The sequence below is a fragment of the Gopherus evgoodei genome, chromosome 6, assembly GCF_007399415.2.
Source record: "Gopherus evgoodei ecotype Sinaloan lineage chromosome 6, rGopEvg1_v1.p, whole genome shotgun sequence".
Taxonomy (NCBI): domain Eukaryota; kingdom Metazoa; phylum Chordata; order Testudines; family Testudinidae; genus Gopherus; species Gopherus evgoodei.
This window is the reverse complement of record NC_044327.1, coordinates 86,671,493-86,697,453: the sequence shown is the minus strand read 5'-3', so window position 1 is coordinate 86,697,453 and position 25,961 is coordinate 86,671,493. Positions and strand designations below refer to the sequence as shown.

Sequence of the window (25,961 nt, the reverse complement as noted above, 5' to 3'; positions counted from 1 at the left end):
AACATACAGGATCTTCAGGTTGGTAAACTTTTTTATTTCATACTTCTTTCTTAAGGACTGCCTGTCTTCCTTCTGGACTATTCTTGAATTCTCATGTTTGAGCAAAATATATAGTTGTTACTCTATGGTACTATCATTTTAGATGCAGTTGTGATAAATAAAATAGCTGAAAGAGGCAGATCTTCCTCTTACAATTTCATCTTTAAAGTAGTACTGAATGTCTATGAATGCAATGAGTAATACTAAATGAGCAGTATGGTAATCATAATTAAAATAATTGCATTGACTTATTTTGTTTAGCAGAATCCATCCTCAACATACAGGATTCTGAAGACTATCCACCTTCAAGATCACCATCATTTTCTATAGTTTCAGAGTTATCTGCCAATGATAATGTTTCATCACAACAGGTGTATCACATAGCCACAGTATATCACCTGTAGCAAAAAGAAAAACAAAAATCTCCATCATGCAGAAACAACCATAGATAAGTTTGTGATAAGAACCAGCAAACTACAAAGAGAGGTAATTGATGAAAAAACTGCCTGGTTTGTTTATGCAACAAACTCTCCTTTCTGCACAATTGAGAAACCACACGTCATTAACATGGCTCAGTCATTAAGAACAGGATATAGTCCACCTAACAGAGCAGATGTAGCAGGCAAATTGCTGGATAAAAGCATAAATAATCATATAATTAATAATAATAATACAAGATATACCTATCTCCTAGAACTGGAAGGGACCTTGAAAGGTCATTGTGTCCAGCCCCCTGCCTTCACTAGCAGGACCAATTTTTGCCCCAGATTCCTAAGTGGCCCCTCAAGGATTGAACTCACAACCCTGGGTTTAGCAGACCAATGCTCAAACCACTGAGCTATCCCTCCTCCCTTCATATGAAAGAGAAATTGAGCAGTGTGCAAAAGGTCTAGAGGGTAAAATTGTTAACCTGAATCTTGGTGGGTGAAGCAATGTCCACAATGATCCTGTTGTATGTGCTTGTGTGACAACAGAAGAAGGGAATGTTTTCCTTACAGAAACAATTGATACATCAGGAAATGCACACACAGCAGAATACTTACAAGAAGCAGCAGTAAAAGCTATAACAAACTGAAAAAAATTTCAAATGTCTTGTATGCATCTTGATCACAGACAATGCTGCAAATGTATCCAAGATGGGAAGAAATTATTTAGAAGAGAATCCCAAGCTAATAGCATATGTTTGCAGTGCTCATTTGATGCACCTCCTAGCCAAAGATTTTAGCCTTTGTTTCTGGAACACTGATGTTGCTGAAATTGCAAAATACTTCCGTAATGGCCACTTTGCAGCAGCTGCTGTGAAAAAAGTGGAAGGAACCAAGCTAACTCTACCACAAGACATGTGATGGAACTCAGTAGTGGACTGTTTTGAGCACTATATCAAGAACTGGTCTAATCTGATGAGTTTGTGAACAAAATTGTGGGGAAAAAAAAGATGGCACTGTCACAGTCAAAGTTCTCTTAAGCCCAGTGTTAAGAAATGTTGAGCACATGCTGAGTACCCTGAAGCCTATTTCTGTACCCTTGAACAAAATGCAGAGAAAAACTGTTTTATTGCTGACACTACTGAAACTATGTGAGATCTTAAAAAGAGAAATATGCAATGACAAAGTTAAATCACAAGCATTAAAAACACAAATGGGACAAGCGCTATCTCCATCTCATTTTCTTGCAAATATTCTCAATACTCAGTATCAGGGTCAAACCTTAACTGCTGAAGAAGAGGAATTGGCTATGACATCGACATCCAGCAATCATTCCTCCATAATGCCAACTATAAAACTTCAGAGCTAAGGGTGAACCATTCAAGAAATATGTTTACTGATGATGTTTTAAAGAAAGCCACACCAGTGAACTGGTGGAAGTCACTTAAGCACTTGGATTCAGAGACTTGTTAAAGTGATAATATCACTTAGCAGCAGTAGCTTCTTCTGCCAGTGTAGAAAGAATATTTTCTTCCTTTGGACTATTTCATTCCAAATTGAGAAATCATTTGAGACCTGAAAAAGCAGGAAAGCTTGTTTTTCTTTTCCAGCTTATGTACAAACAGGAAAATGAAACTGAAGATGACTGAGTTAGCTGCAGAAACCAACATTTTAAGTTTCTCATGTTGACCTCGCTGACATTCTATTTAATTTTTTTAAATGTTTCATGTAACTATTTTAATTAACAATTTGAACAAAAAAATTTTTAAAAAACTTGAATGTTTAACTAAAGTCAAAAATTCATATGCTTGTTCTGTTAAAATATTATGTTTTCTGTCGAAGAAAAAATCTAGAATACATAACATTGTTTTAGTTAAATAAAACAATTTAAATGTCTGTCTGGTGATCTTCTCCTCCTAATACAGCATGGCAAGAAAATCCTCCAAATAGTAATGATTAACATGTTGAATTGGAGATTGTTCACCTCCCAATTACTTTGTAAGTATCTGTTTCAGTTATCTTTGGTAAAAGAAATAACCAAACATTCATTTTCTGATATAGCTGTAAAACTAATCTGAAAAGTTTTCAAAATAAATCACTTTAAAAAATGTATAGCGTGTACCTTCTAAAAATGAAACCTACATCTATCTCTGAGTTGTGAAGAATATGTATTAAGGTTATAACAACCAACAAGAATGCACTTTTATGTAGAAATCCATGATTAAATAGAGTCTTCCTGACTAGCTATTTAAATCATGATTTAAATGAATTTGATTTAAATCAAATACACCCTGGAGTGAATTTACCTTACTTGTGGATCTTCTTGGATTTGATGTTTGAAAAGGTGAATGCAGTGCCACCAGCCCTGTCCTGTCTGTGATAGGCCAAGGAGCTGAAGGGTGAAGTGAGAGGAAGAGAAGGTGGGCTAACAGAGCTTGAAGTGTCATCAGGCAAGGCCTCTGATGTAAGCTCTGTTGGGTGCTCTCTTTCTCAATAGGTCACACATTGCTTGTTGGCAACACACCTTGCATTGATTAGCATCAGTGTTAATTCAAGTTGTTTTCTGTTACTGTCTTGGGGCCTATACAGTGGATAGATAATAGGTTTCTGTTTTCTATGCCGTTTCTTTAGTCAGTTCCTCCCAATTTGGTCTGTGAAATGTAAAATAGTGCATTGTGTCATGGCATGATCCAGTTGGAGAAAAGGTTGGCTGGTTCACAGAATCTCAGGGCAAAACAGGTCTTTTGGATCCCTTTTGGCACTGTAACCTGATTGAGTCTCAAGACTGCACAGAGCTGGAGAAGTCTGTTTCTGGAGTAGTGATGGATATGCTGGAAGCATGGTGGACCACCACCACTCTGTAGGGTCAAGTCCAAGGACGGGATGAGGGAGGGAGTCAGCATCAGGCATGTATTGGCTTTGTGGAGGAGAGAGGAATGGAAATAGAGTTACAGCTGTAACTATTTTTCTGACCAGAAGATGGCAGCAAAGGCTGGAGAAGCAGAGCAGAGGCTTAAGGCTCCTCTCATAAGCAAGATAATCGTTTGGGAGCCTCATTCCTAGCCATGGTTCCTGTACTGTAAGGAGATATGGGAGAGCAGTCATAGCCTCACTTTCACATTTTAGAAACATCTCATTTTTCAGAATGAAACAGTGGCTCCTGCCCTGCTACTGTGTCCACTATGGGATGGAGGGGGTGGGGGGGAAGAGGGAGGCAGAGAAAGGCCAGAAGAACAGGGCCCTAGCCTACTTTGGTTTCCTGACATCAATTCAGGGCTTTACACAAATATTAAGCTAACTTAAGAAAAATATGGGATGTCCAAATCAGCTAAGTGAATCTTAAAAAAACTTGTCACTATAGAAATAATCTGTTTAGGGAATGAGTCAAAAGCAAAGAAGGAAGCAACTAGTACTATTCAGCAAAATTCCACCCTCTCTGCTGAAAAAGGAGGATAAAGAAAATATCTGAACTGCCATAAAAATCAACACTGCCTCAAAATTTAGATGTTGAAAATATGGATCATGAACATGGATCAGGCTTCCGTTAAGGTCCAGCATTACAGGAAGAATGGATTTCCTAGGGTTTACTAATTTTCTGTGGAGGATTATTAAAAAGGAAGCTCCATTCCCATATTTTGAGATGGAAGAAACTGAAGGAGAGCTATCTAATCTGTTCTGTGCCTTTTTTGCCTTTGGTTGAAAGCATGAGGAAGGCAAGGCCACATCTGTGGACCAACAGACTGCTTACAAGAATTCTCTGAGTGCAGGTGTGTGCAGTGAATGCCCAAACCCATAGTGGAACATACATAGGGCTCAGGCCTTGAAGAAACATTTGTTGTGTTTCTTTACACACATGATGATTTATTCATATCATATCTTGATAATGAAATATTTTCTATTCCATGAGTAACTAGGAAGGATGTTAAAACTGCAACTATTAACTTTAAACCTTTTACAGATTAGCAGGACCAGATAACTTGCACCCAGGACCGGCGCTTCCATTTAGGCAACCTAGGCAGTCGCCTAGGGCACTAGGATTTGGGGGTGGGGAGGCAGCATTTTGCCACCCTTGACAGCAGTTCGGCGACAGGGGGTCCTTCCGTGCTCCATTCTGCAGCAATTCTGCGGCAGGTCCTACACTCACTCCGGGACCCGCCGCCAAAGTGCCCCGAAGACCGGGAGCCGCAGAAGGATCCCCTCGCCGCAGAATTGCCAACAACTGGGAATGCGGAAGGACCCCCACCGAGGGTGCCAAAAACCCTGGCGCCACTCGTGCTTGCACCTAAGTATTAAAATAATTGGTCAAGAAGCTCTCTGAACCATTAATGATGATTTTTTTAAAGAAGTTTTTGAACACAAAGTTCCAAAGAACTAGAAAAAAGCTCATGTACCAATATTTTAAAAGGGTAAATGGGATGACCCTGGTAACTAGATGTCAGTTAGTCTGACCCCAGGAAAAATCACAGAAAGATTCATATGGGACACAATCAGTAAAATATTAAAGGAGAGTATCATAATTAATGCCACTCTACATGGTTTTATAGAAAATCTGAGATTAAACATTTGGTTCACAACTGTATGACAATTGACTTCTGTAAGAAATTTAATTTAGGCCTACATGTCCTTCTGGTAAAAAAAATAGCACCATACAAAAATCAATGTAGCCCATATTAAAAGGATTTAAAAACTAGTTAATGGATAGATCTCAAAAAGTAATTGTACATGGGGAATTATTATTCTGTGATGGCATTTCCAGTGGGGTCCTGCATAGATCTATTTTTGGCCAAATGCTATTAAGTATTTTTATTAATGGATCTTTAAGGTAATAATTGTTGCTGGTAAAATTTACAGACGACAAAATTTGTGAAGTGGTAAACGATGGGGTCATATCACTTACCCAGATCAATTTGTATCACTTTGGTAAGGTGGGTTCTTTTGAATATGGATTTTATTACTGACAAATATAAGGAACGAAGAACGCAGGTGACAAAAGACAGAGGACTATCCTGGGATGCAGACACTCTGAAAAGCACAGAAATATCATCAGCTCAGTGGTTTTCAACATGTGGTCCATGAACTCCTGGAGGTGTGGATTTTCAAAGGGGTCCACACCTCCATTTGATATTCTTTTAGGGGTCTGCAAATGAAAAAAATATTGAAAAGCATTGTAGTTAAAAGGATAACCATTGTCTGTATAAGCAGGGGGCTATCTAACAGTAGAGAGGTGATATTACTCACTAGTGAAATCATTACTGGAGTACTCTGCCCAATTCTGGTGTCCACAATTCAAAGAGGACAGATACTTTAGAAGAGGGGCTTCGGAGAAGACTCATGAGAATGTTAGAGGATTACAGAACATGCCTTATGATAAATAGATATTCAAGAAGCTCAATCTTAAAAGGTTAAGAGGTAATTTAATCACAGGAATAAGTACCTATGTGGGGAACAAAAAATGGCAATTTACTCTTCAGTCTAGCAGTCAAAGCTCTAGTTGCACCAGTGACCAAAAGAGGTAATATAACCTCCTTACTCCTAACTAGGTATTCCACTATTTATACATGCATGGATCACATTAGCCCTTTTGGCCACAGCACCACCTCGGAGCTCACATTCAGCTGAATGTCCAACAACCACCAAATCTTTTTCACAATCACTGCTCCCCAGGATAGGGTCTCACACTGTGAAAGTTTGGCCTACATTCTTTGTTCCTAGATGTATAGGCCATATTAAAATGCATACTACTTTGTGCTCATGCCCAGTTACCATGCAATCCAGATCATTCTGTGTCAATTAACCTGTCCTCTTCATTATTTACCATTCTCCTAATATGGCAAGGAGAGAAATTAGAGATATTTTAGAGATCTGCATTTCAGATTAATACTAAGTCCTAGCTCTTATGTAGCATTTTCATCAGCTCTCAAAGCACTCCACAATCTCTAATGTATTGATCCCCACAACACCTTGTGAGAGGGAGAAGTATTATTAAATTATGTTTACAGATGGTGAACTAGCACAGAGAAATTAAATGGGTGGTCCCACAGAAATACATAGTAGAGCAGGGAATTGAATCCAGATCTCCCCTCTCAATTCCTAAGCTAGTGTCCTAACCACTGGACCATCTCTCATCTCATTAAATCTATTGCCCAGATAAAATTCTTGCTTTTTTTCCCGATCCTATATGACCGCTTGGGTATCCTGCATTTTAGTACTGAGGAACAAGTCACTGTACAACCTGTTGAGAGGCTGAAAGAGACCTGTTAAAAGAGAGGGAAGAAAGGAACAAGGACTCTTTTCTTAGCTGTAAGCTCTGGAAACCAATATTGGAGTTTTTTACCCCAATTTTCTCTGAGAAATGGCTAAAGTATCTTAGGTTCTTCTAACAGGAGGAAATCTTATACAAGCTTTGTTCCCTAATCTGTTTTAACAGGACTCCTTGAGACAAGGAGATGAAACAGACCAACCTGAAAACAATGTTTGGGTTCCTACTGATTCATCTCAAAGGGAGGCAGGTAAAAGGCAGCTGGCACCTAGAAACCAAAGTGATGGGTGTCTTATAAATGCACATGGAGAGAGAAAACCTAGAGCTAGATTATCTGTGTGTCTTTTCAGTGAACTATATGAAACATCTGAAGTCATTCATCTTATGTTGTGTATCTCTACAACTAAAAGACAAAGGGCTGATCTGAAGGGAATAACAACTCTTCATATACTGATCAGCTAAGTATTGTCAGTTTGCTCTGAAAGTATCCAAAAAAGCCCATCTAGTTTCTGAAAATGCTACCAGTTCTGAAAACCTCTCCTCCAAAATAGCTATCTCCAAAACACATTAATTTTAAAAGTCAGTAACTATGCTAGTGTACTATAGATAAGTGATTAAGCCTCATATCAATTAATATTAAAAATAAGTTACAGCTGTACAATACAGCAGGAACAGAAACAGAATGCAAATCCACCAAATTATATAAAAGCCTAAACCTCTAACTAACTCTGATTGGCATCATCTGTCCAACAGGACTACAGTAGGGTAGAGTGAAGATGCAAGGTGTAACTCATTTTTTATGCAGGTTTTCACTATTGCTGCCAGTAAAAATATTGGTTTTCACATTTTGTACATTCAGATTTAGAACAAATACAAACAAGTCAGACTCATCCATCTAATAGGATTCTTCTGCCATTGTAAATGGAAAGTGGGTAAATAGACTGGAAACTGCCATTCCAAAGTATAAATGGTGTATATAAAATAAAAATTATTATAGGTCCTGTGCAGGTACTTTTCTATTCAGCAAAATATACTGAAAAGTGTTTTAGCAAAAGTTTAACTGTAGACGGTAACTATGTACATAATATGTTAACTTCTTTTGACCAATTCAGGTCAATTTTTAATACTGGACAGTCAAATTAACAGTAATGTACATGGATTTTGTCCACAATTCTATCATCAGTTTTACATTTTTCACATCACAGGATTTTGCAGCAGTAGGTTGTGGAAAAAACTAAGAAACAGATCATCAGCTGGTATAAATTGGCATAGCTCCACTAAAGTCAGTGAAGCTATGCACATTTACACCACTTGAAGATCTGATCCTAAATCATGAGAAAATGGCAGTTTTACTTTTTATTAAAACAGATTAAAAATAGAAGTTTTGTGCCTTTCATAGCCTTATTTCTGTTCAGATTTATCAGAGTTGTGTGGTAAATTAAACAATTTTGGCACATTAAATGTTTTTAAGTTACGCTGTTTAAAAAAAGATACTGAATGCAGTCAATGTCCCATTCCCAGGTGGGAAAAGTTACTTGTATCACCAAATACAGTTTTATTTCAATTTAAGTACAACCTTTTGCTTGTACAAATATATTTACAAAATATCAATAGAGTGTGAGGCATCTAGAACAAAGTTAATTAGATTGCAGGTGTTAGTTGAGCCAGAGACCGTTTTCTTTCAACTAAAGAGAAAGACTTGTTTATTTCAAAACTGACAGGATTTACAGCCTTCAGAACAGAGCTGAACCACAAGTGTGCACTACTAAGTACAAGAAAATAGTCTGGAAATGAAATTTTTATCTTCCATTACAAATCAGAGTGCAACGAGCTATATTTAAACAACTTTATTAACATAGTCAAGCAGTGATTAACATTCACATCTATTATGTCACATCATACAAATGTAAATACAAAATTACTACAGTACAATATATATTCTCTGCATGATCCAAAATATTTGGTGGCCCCAAAAACTCTTTAAAATTCAGCAGCTTATCAAAAATTAAAACCATATTCTATTTAAAATGAAGTTCTATTAGCACAGAGGCAGACTTCAAGAAATATCACTCAATTTAGTACAGCTTGAGAAGTTGCAGGAGGATACGTTTGAAGGAAACATTCTAACGTGGCAGGTACAGGAAACATCAGATTTAAAGCTTTCAAGCAAAACTCATACAACCTAAGTTGTCAGCAGAAAGATCCAGTCATTTTGCTAATTCTAAACTATTTTATTCACTGCATCCAATCTTAACAGTTTTATAACTGTTTAGGTATTAAGTTGGGTCATTTACAACATATCCACCTCTTTTTCCTTGTGAGATAAGGTACTATAAACAGAAAATTTCTACAACCAAACCAACCTGATTATACAGTATTGTCCAATCACTGCCCCCACAAAAATCACCCAGGCTTTCTCAGTTTTGTTGCTCACCCATAGAAAGATATTTAAGGATAAAGTACCTCAACAGTATCTACTCACAGAAAAGGGATACTACACTTTAAGCCTTGAACTTGCTTGGAAAGTAGATTTGTTTAAAAGTACACTGTCCGACAAAGCATGGGAATTAACCTTATTAAACATCCATTTTAACTCTCCCTCGCAGGAATACATTCAGATTTATAAATATCTATTATTTTAGCGCAATACATATTGGAAAGGCAAGACACAATGTACTTATTACAGTTTTCATTTAGAATAACCTAAAACTGATTTAGCTCCAACAGTAAGTGCAAAAAGCAAGAACCATCTATAGACAGTGCTTTGTACTGGAGGAGGATGTCTAGTAACCTGACACATATTAAAGAATATACATATGAAACCTACAACTAGTGTATCAAACTTGTACCCAAGATTAGGTATTGCCAATAATATGTAATGAATATGTAAGCAAACTGCTGCATGCAAACTACATCAGTGTCTAACTTACATTACTGCATGTTGTTAAGTGGTTTACAGCAGCAGTTTCATTATAGATCTGAATCTTTACCTAAAGCTACAGTAAAAAAAAGTAAAATACTCTGTAGACCCTATACAGTATTTTAAAGGTCCATCACCTTACGTGAAAAAAAATATTGAGAAGCAGTTAATGCCAAGTTATAACTTTAATATTTGAAACAAAAAGACTTCCTATGCAATGCTTTATTTAAAGCACTATTTATGAAGTATTTTAGTTGCTGTTATGCATGAATGCAGTCTTCTCCAGGGAAGATTGTTTTGCACCTTTATCTGTTAATACATTCAATATGAATAAAATAGGTGACTGATGTGAAGCAAAATCATTTTTGTCCCATAGCAGGTTAATTTAGATTGTAAGAGTTTAAGACACATGAAAATACATATATGAAATACATAAACTGGTATAATTAAGACGTGTTTTATACATATGTTGTGAACAAAAGGGTACAAGAGTATTTACCTGAGATAAAACTAGTATCTGAATATTTCATGTCGGAGTTGCAATGAGTTTCAGTTGTGGAAAGCCACTTAAAATTTTAGAATATATATATTTGATTATATTATACATATGCAGCTTAAGTAATTCAGATCAATGCTAAAGAAAGTCTTAAGAAAAATCACAGTGCATGTCAAGATTGTTTAGTACAAAATTTACGCTACTTAAATTTTAAAAATCATAATGGCTATAAATTTTAAACCCATTCTTTTAAAAGTGATCTCTTGGGTACAACCTCTAATAAGTAGCAATAAACTGAAATATAAGAATTAGCATATTACAATTTTAATTATGTACAAACTGATTTAGAAAATAATCAAGCTTCAAAAAATTTACAAAATTGATCATTTTGCTTACATTGCCTGAAGCCACAATTATTATTTTTTAAATGAAAAAAGACAACTTATTTTCTGAATGTATAAATGAAAAACTGTGGTACTGAACTTTAAGACTAATTTAACTGCTATTTAGAACTGCCAAAAAGGTGCATTTAAAATTTTAAATACACTTTCTGTTACCAACTTAGGTTGATCAGCAGCTTTTGTTCACTGTTAGAATCCTTCAAAAAGGGAAACTCAAACAGGAAAAACAAGGTATATAAAAAACAGTAAACACTGACCTCCTGAGGTTCCTACAACAAAATATTCAAGTAGAAAATCTACATTATCACTTAGCAGCGGCTATTTCTGTAGTTTAGCACACTAACAGCACTTTATTCAGTGTGTAAGGAGCAGATGAAGTAAGCCGTGCTTTTAGCATGCCAAGAGGCAGAAACACTGGAATGTAACAAAGACAAACGCACAATTCTACCGGTATAAACATTCAGTCAACATTCAAAAACTGGCAAAACTACACCACAAGAATTAAGATGCTTTATATATATCCCATGATGCAACAATTTGAATTACAACAGTTAATGCTGAATCAGAACTTTTCTTACCTCAAGTTATAACCTAAATGTCTTCTGTAAATCCCTGTACTATTATGCATTGGGAATATGGTTTAATTTGCTTTAAAATATACCAGAGGACCTATTAAAGTACTAGGATTATGCAGTATTGTTTAATTTTGCATTCTTTTGATTATATTCCTTACTGCTATACCAGATCAGTTCACATCTGTAAACAGTCACACGTTTATAGATACAGATTTAAAATACACACATAAAAGTGGATATGATGGGCTAATCTGACTGATTTTTCCTCCAGTTAGTGGGGTTGCCGCAATTGTTAGAGCTAAATTTAAATCAAGTCCAAACAACACTGCACTATAAAGCAGGTTTTATATTATATACAAAATTATAATCTGGAAAAGCTATAGTTTTTTTTCCTGAAACTGTTTCCAAATCTTTAACCTATACAAGAAATTAAAATACATTTGGGTTTAAGACAAGATCCTACCTCACTACATTTTAACAGTAATATGTCAGACATATTTTTAGTCAAAGAAACCTATTACCCACTCATTTTAGAATTATTAGCCAAGAAGGAATATTTGTAGCTTCTAACAAAGCAATTGAATTTGAAAGCAAATCATCACATGCAGTTCTGATTAAACAAAATGAGTAAGTATCATGTACTAGCATTACTGAATTTAGTCAGTATGTCAAAACTATCTTCCAGCAAGATAATCTACTATCATTTTGAAATGCCAAAAAAAGGAATGTGTAAAACTTGTGCATGCTACTATGCATTAAAAAACCTCTTTAAACAGCATTTAAATCACACATCTCAAACTTCAGTGCAATGGCTAAATTATTCATACATTCTTAAAGAATAGAACCATGCAAAGAAGATTAAGGTCTTACAAAAACTGTTATCCCAGTATTCATTCTGCAATGCAACGGTAAGAAACAAACTATAAAAAAGGCTGTTATGGCTTAATTTTGTTCTATAGATTAATTACGCAGCACTTGAAAAATGGAAAGGTGTGGCTTCACCTCTGACCAGCAGAGTTAAAATCTCTCCATTTTCTTGTATCATCATGGGATACTCTTTAGGCAATCTAAATTAATAAAGACTTGCACTTTCAGATGGACACAAGATCAAGTGTACCAGTTAGATTTTCACATTCACAGTACATAAGAAAATACACATGGAAGGAAAAGTAAAAGGTTAACTTAACAAGGATTTATTCACAGGAATACACGTAAGTAGAGAAAAACAACAGAAAAGCCAAACAAATGAAATGAAGAGGATCCAAACCAACTTTCACTCTATAGCTTTTAACTTGCACCCTTGTGCACTTAACTATGACACAAAGGGCCACCAACATGCGCCGATACAGTGTAGATACCCTGCATTACATCCATTAACTTAAACATCTCTTAAAGATCATGCTTTGAACGAAAAAGAAAGCATAGAAGGTAATATGTTGAGTGGGAATAAAAAATGAAATATAGCAATCATGTCATCAACTTCTACAATTGTCTTTACGTGCCAACTAACATTTATGCAGCCTTTAACAGGTCTTACCATGTAACTCATTTTTAGAGGTTCTGATAAAATCACTAGTAGTATATAACCATGCAGAAAGCACATCACACTGACAGCACAGAGGCCAATATTTTGCACAGCTATATCAGCTTTCCACATTGTGCCGGCTACACACAATACAATATCAATCTTATTCTTAACAGATCCTAAAGATATTTCAAGGCCTAATTGTAAACTACAGTACTTTATATCTATATTCTTAATAAAAATAAAATCCACAGAATCTTTAAAAAAGGATTTTTAAATGCAGGGCTATATTAATTGGTAAACTGCAACACAAAACTGGCGCAACATAAGTAAAAGTATACCAATCTCACTCTATGTGATACAAGCATGCTACTTTCCCACTAATTTAAATTACTTCTGATCACTATGAGCAAGAATGCATGCCTGAACCTTAAACTGCATGTTAAGAATAATGCCTTACTCTAGAAATTAAATATAATGAAGTACAACCATCAAATCATATCCACTAAAGTTTTTAATATAAAATTAAGATGTCAATCATTCCTTTGAAATGCCCCTCCCCCCACCCAAAAAAATGAAAGGAGTGACTCATTTGGCATCTTGCAAGTTGCTTCATTTTGTTAAAGTCAACCTTTATTACTTTATTATGGGGTTTCTATATTGTACACTGCAGGTGCCAGTTCCTAATACAGGTAGCAAGCTGCATTTTAACTGTACTAACTTCATTTGTGTAGTTCTTCATTAACATGCAAATACCTAGGAATCCCATCAAGCAGGATGAAATAATGAGAAAACCCTTAGTTAAACAGTCAAAGGCTTTTTGTAAACCCCCACCCCCATTCTTAGGTTTCCTTTATTGTGCGCACAATAGTTTTCCTTTTTACGTATCCCTATGGTTCAATTATATGGTTCCTGTTTTGGTACAATTCCCCATATTCCAGAATGTGCTGTTTTGTGAATAGATTCTCTTTTTTGCTTCTTCACATCCAGTGCAGAGTTGTAATAGGAGACAGATTTCCACCCACAAAGGCTCCAGATGTTAAAACGTTTCCCAACATCGACTTAATACAGAGATGGCAACACCTCCCTCCCGCCCCTCCCAGTAGGCTTGGGATTGTACTGTATTCCCTACTGGTTTACCCTTCCCCCCAGTAAAGGGTAACATTTTCCCTGGGTGCAGAGGCTCCCTCATAGTCTCCTAGACTGAAGGACCTGTAAAAAAAAAAGAAAAAGAAAGAAAAATAGTACAATTAAGTATTTAGAAAGAGGTTTAAATTTACTAAGCTATGCAGGGTCAAAAACAAAACCATTCAGATTCTCTTTAACAGCCTTAAAAAAAAAGGGTATCAATCTCTTCTCATGTATACACCTTTTGTTCTAAGCCAGGAAAACAACAAATTTTTCTGCTTTAAAAAAAAATACACTAACATATCCACTTTTATATGGTAAGCTTAATTTTGAACAATTTTCACCAGCACAGATATTTTCAGAATAAAAAACTAAACACTTATCAAGTATGTAACAAATCCTACTTGAACTAGACAAACTCATTAAAAACTTATGTCAATATAGAACTCACTTCACATGTAATGTGGATAAGACAGTATTTATGAAATAGTTTTCCAAAATCACAATGCAGGAATAACAAACTAATACTACAACGGGTCAGCAACCTACCAGAATTGGTGTGCCGAGTCTTCATTTATTCACTCTAATTTAAGGTTTTGCATGACAGTAATACACAGTTTAACATTTTTAGAAGGTCTCTTTTTATAAAACTTATAATCTATAACTAAACTATTATATACAAAGTCAACAAGGTTTTAAAAATGTTTCAGAAGCTTCATTTAAAATTAAAATTAAAATGCAGAGCCCCCCGGACTGGTGCCCAGGACCCGGGCAGTGCGAGTGCCACTGATAATCAGTTCACTTGCCGCCTTTGGCACGTGTACCATAGGTTGCCTACCCCTGTACTACAACATGTAGCAGGCCTGCACAACACACGGCCCGCGGAGGCTCACTGTGCGGCCTGCGGGGGCATTCTAAATTCTGCACACACAGCGCTCTGCGGGGAGCCCAGAGCCCTTTAAATCCCAGCCCCAGTCCATCCGCTGGAGCCACAGCTGGGATTCAAAGGGCTCCGGGCTGCCGGCAGCCTTGGGGAGCCCAGAGCCCTATAAATCTCAGCCACGGCCAGGAATCAAAGGGCTCTGGGCTGCCCGCAGAGATTCCCGGCCACAGCTGGGATTTAAAGGGCTCAGGGCCCCCCGCGGCTGCGGGCACCCCAGAGCCCTTTGAATCCCAGCTGTGGCTCCAGCGGACGGACTGGGGCTGGGATTTAAAGGGCTCGGGCTCCCCTCAGCAGCAGCTCTGGGCCCTTTAAATCCCTGCTCCAGCCCTGCAATGCTCAGGGTTCCCCTGCCGCCAGAGCCCCGGGCCCTTTAATTTGCCTCTGAGGGTTCCCACCCACCTCTTCAGCTAGAAGCCTCTGGTTGATTTTAAATCAAGTATCACCTCCCCACCCCCAACCTTCCTTTTTGGCCCACAGCTGTTTTGGTGGGGCGGCGCTGGGGAAAGAGGGTTTGTTTCTGCAGGGCTGGGCGGGTGAGTGTTTCCATGGGGCCGGGAGGTGCTGGGAGAGTGTTTCCGCAGAGCCGGGGGGTTTTGGCTCTCAGCTGTTTTCTTTGGAGTAATGTGGCCCTCGCCGCTTTACGAGTTGCGCAGGCCTGACGTATAGTTTTCCCACAAGACGACACAGATCCGTTACTGAGATTTAAATATTCCATAACAAAATTCAACCACTCTGCTCCTCTCCACTCAATTGGAATTGGGAATCAATTCTATTTCTCAAACTACTTCTTGGAGTGCATCACATCTGGTAGTTACAAAAAAATAATATTTTCACTTGTAAACTGATCAGATTTTCAAAGGAGTCATTTAGATGATAAACACTGAACCTCTTAATTATATTTTTTTCAAATTGTAACAGCCTGAAACAGATTTGCTTCTGACTGTCCAGGGACATACTGATGGTTTGAGTTCACGAATAAAAAGATTCCCTATAGTACCTCTACACTCACTTTAGACGCTAAGGTTGGAGGACCAAAATTTGCAGGAATATTTAAACAGCACTGATAGAGAAACTGATTTCTACTTTTATTCCTCACAAAAATTAGTCACATTAAAAGAATACTGATTTAATCACTTTGTCATGAAATGTTAAGGTTGACTAGCCAACCTTAATTTTGCCTTGTCATATATGTTTTACCATTCTCCTCCCTGCTCCGCCATTGCATGCTCTACACACAACACCTGAAAGCTTATTATGTTTACTTTAAGATGAGGCATGATGTGGAACTGTCAAGTGGTGTCGTTACCATGGAAACAGTGACACCAACACATTAAAATGACCACTTTGAAATATCTGCATTTGTTTCTGTTACTGTAATGACTATGTATTATTTCAAGACATAAAATTGGATTTCTTTCTGATCCCAAAGCATCACAAAAATCTAAAAGGTAAATCAAAATTTGTACAGGTATCATTGAAATGTAATGGCACTGGTGCCATTTCTAGTCAACATGATCTTGTTCATCATGATTCTTGTCACATGAACGTGGGTTACCACAGTCTTCATTCTCTTGGCATGTACACAGTTCTGTGCAGGGAAGCTTGTTTTGACTACAGATATTTGATTTTGCAGTGACCCCTACTAGTACAGGCACAAATAAGGTCTCATAGAAGCTCATTGGGCCCTTGAAGAATATAGGAAGCAGTTTATCATCCACATTTTTCCATGCATGCCGTAATGACGACCCAACATCTGATTTATCCATGTGCAAAGACCTTCAAATCGGTTTGCTAAGCTGTTTTTGACAGGCTCTTCAAAACTGTCCTCACATGGTGGGAGGTTGGCCAGGGTCTTTTTTGATTACTAGATTGAGGCACAACTAATTCAGGTTTCTGAGAGTTTCCCTTTCTCTCTGTCTGATCATTCAGCACTGCTATGACTTCCTTGGTGCAGAAATTGCATCACACTACCCCAATGCGTCAAGAGCTCTGAAGCTCCCTTTGTTTTGACAATACTGAACAGATTTTTCTGCCCCAATACAAGATAGGGATGGGACAGAGTCACTTCCTGTTACTTCCGGCTGTACATGCATTATGTTACAGAAGTCAGAAATGAGTGTGTCACAAATACCACACAAGTATGAAGCAATACTTGTCAGTTGTGCTGGTAATGGGTGCCTATTTCAATTTACGTTACTGGTGTGTTCCAATTCTGGAAAGTAGTGAACAGCAGGGGTGAAAACATCTGTATCAGGTGACCTAATCACTATGTTACCTTTGACACAAAAGCCATACTGGCACATATAGCATGCAGAAGCATCCTTGTGTCCGCTTCCTCTTGAATGATGTATTGAAGTTCAAGACACGTACCTCTGTTGGTTTTAATGCCAGACTTCTTGACTAGACTGAAGCTGTGTGTCCCATCAGAATCAAGTGCACCTCTTACAAATCTCTCCATTTGTTCTTCACCAACATGTGCTACTTTCAGTAAAGACTTGTACATCTGATGTAACATACAATTCAGTTGATATATTAATAAGCACATCTGGATGTGATTCAGGGTCCAATGGGTTGTTTGTTGTTGAAGACATGGTTCGAAAGAGCTGTAACATGCTTTTCATCCTCCTTCAGTGCAGCGGAAAGGACTTGTTTGTGGATTTCATCTACACTACTTCTTGTTAGGCCACTTCTTTCATAGTTTTTACATATTCACTCAGGACATGTCTTGTGAGAATCCAACATGTGCTGGCTTTTTATTTTTATTTATTCAGTCCTACAATCCCACTGCTTCCCTTTGAGTCTTTGATGACAGTTTTCTCTCTTTGCAGGTCACTCCAAATTCTGTTGAAAGAACCAGGAGTCTGATGAACAGCAAATTCCCCAGATTCAAGGGCACTGGGTAATTCTTCAGGGAGATTTAACATGTCAAGAATGTTGACTGGTATCCACCTGGCGTAGCTGGGCCTATTTGCAGTAAAGTAGAATGGAAACTTGGCACGCTATCTGTTGGTGAAGCTTCCAATCACCCCCTCGCTATGCATTCAGTAGTAGTATCTGCATAATCTGTAGAAACTGATTACACAACTTGAACATAGGAGACTCAGCATACCTCCATCTCTTGAAATTCTTCCAGTTGTGGAGCATATACTTAGAGCCCTGTGCAAATACCCCAGGAGCCAGCACCCTGCATTGGCAGCATCGACCCAGCTCCGCCCAGTGGGGTGGGCACCAGGCTCACCAGCAGCTGTCCCTGGTTGCGCTCTTGTTTTAAAGCAGTGTGCACGCCCCAAGACAGCTGCGTGGAAGGGACGGGTAGGAGGAGGTACAGCCGTGTGAAGGATCTGCTGGCACAGGGATCTGGGAGCGGTGGCCCTATATTCTGCTTCTCTTGCCACCACAGTTCCTGGGAGAGTCCTGCGGTTCCCTGGATACCTTTTTATAGCCACGGCTATAAATCTGTATCCACACAGGGCTCTACATATACTAAGTTACAGCATCATCAGACTATTTAATGACATGTTGTAAAGACCAAGCTGTCACTCAATCCACTGTTACCAGTGCGCAAACTTACTGAGAGACTGATTTGGTCAGCAAATTTAAATAGTTTTCTATATTTTCAATTACTTATGAGATACTCTGATAATGAAGAATATGCAGTGTGAAAATATTTCATGTTAGTATTTTGGAAAAATGATAGTTGCCATTTTTGCCACGTGCTAAATAGCTTCATTTCTGAAAAAAAAATTTTGCCCATGCAAAATCAATACAAATCTTTTAATGCATTGTCATTTCGAGTAGTTTCACTTTGCCTAGAGGCTTATGGTTCCACATCATCTCATCTAAATGTATATAAAATAATATTTCAAATTCTCTTGTGTGCAGGGTGGCTACATGGAACTCCAAAAATATGGCCCTTTAACAGACCTTATTCCACAATCATCTATTAAATCTGAAATTTGCCTTTATTATGCACACATATGCACTTCCAGATCAATCCTGGTAAATTATCTATTCATTAGAAACTACCACTTGTTTAATACACACAGGCACATGCAGTCTACCCCTGCGGGGATTCTGTGCCAAAAAAATTAAAAATTTGCAAAATAACGCAAATTTTGTGAAAATAATGCAATATAATCACACCAGTTTCAATTGTTTTGTAAATTATTTAAACTACAATATAGAAAAAAAGTCACAATAACTATTTTCCATTTCCTAAATGTATGAAAGTTAAGTTACACATACCTGGCAACTAATATCCTGCACTCCAGTTATAATCCTGGATTTTCATTTAAGTTATATGACAGAACACCAAAGGGGGCAGGAGGGTGGAGGGGAGTAGAGTGTCATTTTAAATTGCTCAGACTTTCACACATGAAAGTCATACACTTTGCTAATCATTGTCCTGGACCTGGCTGGGTACTTTGGGAAGTGCTTGGCTCTGACATTCTATTGACTGCTTGGTAATGTTTTATTTGCTCTCAAAGTCTCTTAAAAAAAAAAAAAAAGAAAAAAATGGGTAAGTAAAATAAATCCTGAGCTGTAATCTAACCCCACTCTGCTACGTGGCACCGGAAAAACGAAGTGAGAAAAGCACATAGATCCTTCCTAGCTGATTCCCTTATTGTCATTTATAAGGCTTTACATCACCCTGACAATGTAGGGGCCTTAAAACATTTACAGGTTTTACGTCCCTGGGGGAATTAACTGAGAATGGGGAACAGTTAAATAACTAACAGCAACATTAATAAAATGTGGGGAAAAGGGAGGGTTTCAAAAGCTATTTTCTTTAATTTAAAAACAATTTTCAATAACATGATACTAATATTTAATTAAATTTTTTTTTTAAATCTCAAAAAGTTATGGACATATTACTAGGCAGGCAGGCTGCTACATTTCTGCCCTGGAAACAGCGCCTTCCTCGTGCGTAATAAAAAGACCTACCCGCCTCCACACCCTGTGAGCTGCAGAAGCAAGCACAGTGACAGTCTCTCTTCCTTGTTGGCCAGCCCTGTCCCTGAGGGTGATCAACATCTCCCCTGCAGGCACACATGCCCAGCCACTCCCCCCTTGCAGTGATTTGCCTCTCTGAGGCTGTTCCAAGCACACTGTAACAGAGGTGCTGCCTGGGCTGCTGGGGAATAGGCATGTGTCCTGCCACAGATTTTTTTTTTGCATTTTTCTTTTTTTTCGGGTGGGGGTGGGGCGCACACAGAAATATGCGGACCATATGATTTCTGTGCCACCATCCCACTGGAACATTGTGAAATTCTTTTAAAACACTCATAATCCTGCCAAATACAATCCATCATAAAAAATTAAGAGCACATTGTCTCCAAGTCATAAATATAACTGTCATATTTCAAGTTTCCACCAGCTTCTCTTGATCAAAAAAATGGTTGAAAAAACATCCTCCTCCCCCCAACTGATCCCATGCTTGAAAATAGCTTTTTAATAGAGGTTTAAGGAAAAGAACATTTTGCCCTGAATGAAAGCAAGTATAATACATTTCATCAAAAAGTAAAACTAAACTTTCAAAGCAACTGAGTGTGACCTTTTACTACAGGTGCCACCCATAATATTCATGTACAGTATTACAGCATGCATTAAAAGAAGGATGGTGCAAGAGCCAAATGAACAGGAACAAATATAGCCTATACAGTGACTGTTTAAAAAACACACTTCTTGTAATGCAAAATGGAATTGGAGAATGCTTGCTTTACAAGTTAACTTCATAAAAACTTCAATTTATTTTTATACTTACCCCTAATTATGAGACTGCAGCTTGAATGCATGAGGTTAAACTCCATAGTAAGCTGCAAGGCGCTCTTTTAAGGGAAGAGGAAACTGGTCAGAGAAACGCCTCCAATTTTCATCTCCAACTTGATTTTTAAATCCATGAAGGATCTGCAGGTAGGTTAAAATAAAAATTTACATTTTTACCTCTGATTACTCTGAAACTCCAGTTTAACAGTCTGGAACACTTGCAGTCAGTTGCTCATCAACTACATATCATGCAGAAAACAGCACCAAACTTTGCTAAGAGTTGTGTGCCAAGAAGTGTTGGCCTCAGCCTGTCTCACTCAAATTCTCCTGATGAAACTTCCATAGCACTGAGAAAAAGGAATTTTAGTGATCACTCTTAATTCTAAATGAAAAACTGAACTAAGAAGCACTTTTTATGGAGTGTAATTAGTGAAACATGTTATACCTAAAGAAGGGGTTAATCTAAAAAATATTATAATAGTGAGGGTTACTCTAAACCAGTGTTTTAAAAATACAAAATTTTAAATTCTGCCAACTAATATACTTGATATTAAATGTCCCTACATTTCCTTTAAAAATAGGTTAAGGAAGTAAACTAGAACTACAACCCAAGCTAGTTTTTGACAAGGTTTAAATGTCTATCTGGCAATTCCTGGAGTATGAACAAAGGACGACCCAAGTTGGGGATTTGCATCTCATTTCTATCCCCAGGAGATGGTTACTGTCATAAACAGATAGCTAAGGGTTAATGTTTTTTACCTGTAAAGAGTTAACAAAGGGAACCAAACACCTGACCAGAGGACCAATCAGAAAACAAGATTTTTCAAATGTCAAGGGAGGGAAGTTGTTGGATGGGTGTTCTTTGTCTTGGTTCGGTGACCATCTCGGCTCTGAGAGTGATCTCTATCTCCAGGCTTTCTAATCTTCTGTTTCCAAGTTGTAAGTACAAGGATAGTAAGACAATAGGTTTATATTGTTTTTTTATATTTACATGTGTGTAGTTGCTGGAATGTTTTAAATTGTATTCTTTTTGGATAAGGCTGTTTATTCATTTTCTCTTTTAAACAATTGACCCTGTATATTGTCACCTTGATACAGAAACCATTTTTATGTGTCTCTTTCTTTTTATATAAAGCTTTCTTTTTAAGACCTGTTTGAGTTTTTTCACTAGTTAATGCTAAGAAACGAAGGGAGGGGGAAAATCTCTTTGTGTTAGATTTACTAAGCCTGACTTTGCATACTCTCTGGTAGGTGAAAGAGAGAGTTGATTTCTCGGTACTTGTGTTTCAAGGACTTGAAGCAGGGAAATCTGAGAGGAGGTAAAGAGGGGGAAGGGAAGTGGGTTATTTCCCTTGGTAGTGAGACTCAGGGCATCTGAGTCTTGGGGTCCCCCAGGGAAGGTTTTGGGGAGACCAGAGTGAGCCAGACACTGGAATTTTCTGGCTGGTGGCAGCGATATCAGATCCAAGCTGGTAATTAAGTTTGGAGGTTTCATGCTAGCTTCTCATGTTCTGAACTCTAAGGTTCAGATCTGAGTAGGAAAGTTATGACAGTTACAATCTAAACAGAATGGACCCTAACATTCACAGGATACCAAGTCCCTTCACACAAATACAACAACTGAATAGAGGCTTTAAATCAGAAGGGTTAGGTTTTCAAATGCCTCTGCTGGTATTTCTCTAACATAATAAATAAATGGGAAACAGAAAATATTTATTTCTTTCAAAGTCAAATTTTAGAGCTTTATTGCCTAGAGCATTCTAGAGGTACTCAGCTATTGCAAGACAGAAGAAAAAATGAGTCGTTACCTATTAAGTAAGAGGAATTCAAAAGGAAGCTTTGGAAAGAACATTTTAAGGACTCTCTTCCTATCATGAAAGATTTAGTAGCATGTAAGTGTCAAAAGACCAGAAACACAGACTCACTGAACCCTCCTTGCAGAAATTATAATAAAGGAAAGGCTTTAAAAGGTTTAGAAAACTCAGGCTTGGTCTGCAATACCCACATGTCGGTACAGCTACCTGAGCAACATGGTTTACCAACTTAACCCCTGGAGTAAGACAGTGCTATGTCAACAGAAGGGTTTCTCCCATCATAGGTAGCGTCTTCACTAAGTGCTACTGATACAGCTCCGCGGCCTTACATGTAGACATGCCCTCAGGGACACTAAACTGGAGGACATAAAGGAAGCCTGGCTTGGAAATTCTTCCTCAGGGACAGCAGCTAGTTCAGAAGCACCAGAGGGTGCCACAAACAAGGTAAAGGTTGAGACCGAAGGGACAGACAGTGGCCCTTAACTGAAACCAAACTTAACTAAAAAGTCATTGCTTCTCTCTCAAATAGAATTTCTGCAAGCTAGTCCACATTCCCCCTTCCTACACAGGTGACTGATCAACCAACTAAAAGATCGGCAACAAGACTTGAGTTCCCAGTGGAGACATTCCTAAAGCAACAATTAATCCCAGCTTGCCAGAAAAAAAATTTCAGCCAAAGGTACTTGTAGGTATAGGTACAAGTCACTAGACATAAATCAACTAACTGGCTTTCATAATTCAGATTTCTATCTTGACATCTTAAAAATACCCATTTGAGAGACAACCAGTAAAATACCCCAAAAAGGTACACACTTCCAAGTTTCTCTTCTTGGCACAATTTTTAGAGGCATGCATTTTTCCAGATATTCTTCTGCTAAAAGCATATCGTCTGCCAATTTGACTCTGACATGTTCCAGGAGGCATCAGAAAATTCTAGATGGTATCATATGGATGCCAATGGAAATATCCACTGGTTATCTGCAATCATTTTAAATCAAAACAAAAAAAAAAAAACCAAAACACACAGATTCTTCTCCCCAGGCTGTTTTTCTGGTATGAGAAGATTTCTCTCTGTCCTTCACGAGGGCTCCGGGTTTTATCCCACCTTTAGAAGCTGATTTGAAACTAGTTTGGAAAAATACAAAAAAAAAGTGGTACAGTCTGAGAAGTATCTTCTAAATATCCTGCTTTTTGGAAGGGATGTTTCAGATTTCTGTGTCTAGGTTCTCTGAAGACAGTGTCCTTGTGGATGAGTAGGTAAGATACCCTTTTTTGCCTTCAAGTGAGAAACTGTGGTCCTACTACATTTTTTGGTAAGGAAAGCAGAAGACACAGTAATAACTGAAGTGTACAGGAAATCCAATTAATCCCAAAACTCTCTCTCATGGCACCCCTGGATCCATTTGTCCAGATATGCCACCCAGGAGCTTAAAGTCTTGGTGCAGCAGGTCCACAGATACAATGGTTGAGATACACTTGATCACCAGCTCATATCTGCTCTTAAAGAGATTCCAACTTCACAGGATTTTTTCTTCTTTAATGGGAGGTACTTTCCTCTCTACTCAACAATGGATGCAACAGAACACTTCAAGTCCTTAGCTGAAGCTCCTAACACGCAGGACTCTACAGGGTACACAAAGTCTATTAACAGCTTTGAGAAAGATTAGTATGATCAGGGTAAGCCTTAGTTATTCATTTCAGCTCTCTATTCAAGGAAAACATCTTTTCTTTCCTATTCCTGGAAGGAAAGAGATGCTCTCTCAGAAGAGTTCTAAAAACCCTAGCAATCTTACGTAAAAAAACTTGGATCACCTGTTATTAAGAGCATGGTTCAAAGAAATAATTGGGGGGGGGGAGAGAAGGAGGGAAAAATCAGACATTCAGAGAAGTCCTATTCTTCATAGTCCCCACCAGCATCCCAAAGTGATGGGGCAAGGAGAACTGTGACCTCATATGGAAATGGCTGTGTCTTAATATGGTACTATTCTATTGTAATGAAGTACCTATGATAGGAAGACCTGCCAACTTAAGAAAGTTACTGCCCACTTTCTGGAGTGGTTGCAATAGATGGAGTGGAACAAGCACCAAGAAGAATTTCTGGATGCATTGGAAGATAGTAATGTTCTTGTGTCAGGGGCCAACCCCTGTTGTATCTCACTTGAGTGCAACAGGCTCTCTACCAAGAGCTTGAGGGAGAGGACATGACTTCATTGCTGCTGTGAGTTAAGTTCCTGCTAAGCAGATGGAGGAAGTTCTTCCCTCGTGCTGAAGACCTCCCCCAGACAGAGACCTTGAAACTCCCCTGGGCAACCAACTCAAGATGTGGTTCAGATTTTCCCTATGGTTGAAATAATTCTCTGGTCAGTATTCAAGAGGCAACGGTAGGTGAGGGTGTGTATCTGGAGCTTTAGGTTCCTTAATGGGGCTCAGATAAATCAGGTCCTGGTTGGAGACAAGCAATTTTTTAAATTTGGTCATGAGCTGAAATTCCAGTTTCTATTCAATTTACATCCATGCTATCTGAAGGGAAAACACCAAGATTAGTCCATCATCCAAGTCAAGTATGACAGCTATGCCCTCCTTTAGGAGGGCTACCACTACTGCCATACACTTATGTGAAGAAAAAGTTACCTTTTCCGTAACTGGCAGTCTTCAAGATGTGTTGCTCATGTCTATTCCACAGCAGGTGTGAGCACTTGCCATGTACACCAGTGCCAGAAGTTTTCCCCCTAGCAGTATCCATAGGGGGAGAACGCCCCCCTGTGGCCCCTGCCTGGTGCGGTATAAGGGGAGCTGCATGCTCCCCCCGCCCTCAGTTCCTTCTTGACAGACAACTTCGGGAGCGGGGAAGGAGGGCACAATGTGGAACAGACATGAGCAATACATCTCAAAGAAGACCAGTTACAGGAAAGGTAACTGTCTTTTCTTTGTCGAGTGATCGCTCATGCGTATTCCACAGCAGGTAATTCCAAGCTACATCTGCTGGAGGTGGGTAGGAGTTCACACGTTCTCGGGATGGAGTACCACCCTGCCAAACTCTGCGTCATCTCTGGTTTGGGAGACAATCGCATAGTGTGAGGTGAACATGTGAACTGAAGACCACATGGTGGCCCTACAAATGTCCTGAATATGGACGTGGGCCACAAAAGCAGCCAACGAGGCCTGCGCCCGCGTCAAATGTGCCCTAACAATAGGTGGTAGGGGAACACTCGCCAGCTCATAGCAGGAGCGGATACACAAAGTGATCCGGTTGGACAGTCGCTGAGCAGAAATCGACTGGCCTCTCGCATGCTCAGCTGAGGCAATAAACAGCTGGGAGGACTTTCTGAATGGTTTGGTTCGCTCGAGGTAGAAAGCTAGAGCCCTCATCACATCAAGTGCGTGGAGGCGGCGTTCCTCATTAGTCACATGAGGTTTGGGGCAAAGGACTGGTAGATAAATGTCCTGACCCATGTGGTAGGTGAAGACCACCTTCGGGAGGAATGTGGGGTGTTGGCGTAGCTCAACCTTGTCCTTACGAAACAGTATATGGTGGCTCGGAGGTCAGGGCCCTGAGCTCCGAGACCCGCCTGGCCAACGTGATAGCAACCAGGAAGGCCACCTTTCATGAGAGGTGAGACCAGGAACACTTGATCAACAGCTCAAACAGGGGCCCCGTAAAGCCGAGCCA

General features: G+C 38.7%; 1 protein-coding gene across 5 annotated transcripts in view; it reads right to left on the bottom strand.

Moving 5' to 3' along the window:
- Positions 1-8,555: 8,555 nt before the first annotated feature.
- Positions 8,556-25,961, bottom strand: part of TNPO1 (transportin 1) — a 176,177-nt gene continuing 158,771 nt past the window's right edge. For all 5 annotated transcript variants that reach the window (XM_030567696.1, XM_030567691.1, XM_030567695.1 and 2 more), the window contains 2 exons: positions 20,476-20,618; positions 8,556-13,852 (listed from right to left, as the gene is read on the bottom strand). In XM_030567696.1, coding sequence (XP_030423556.1) covers positions 20,511-20,618 — 108 coding nt within the window. In that variant the 3' untranslated portion in view covers positions 8,556-13,852; positions 20,476-20,510. The remainder of the gene's footprint in view (positions 13,853-20,475; positions 20,619-25,961) is intronic.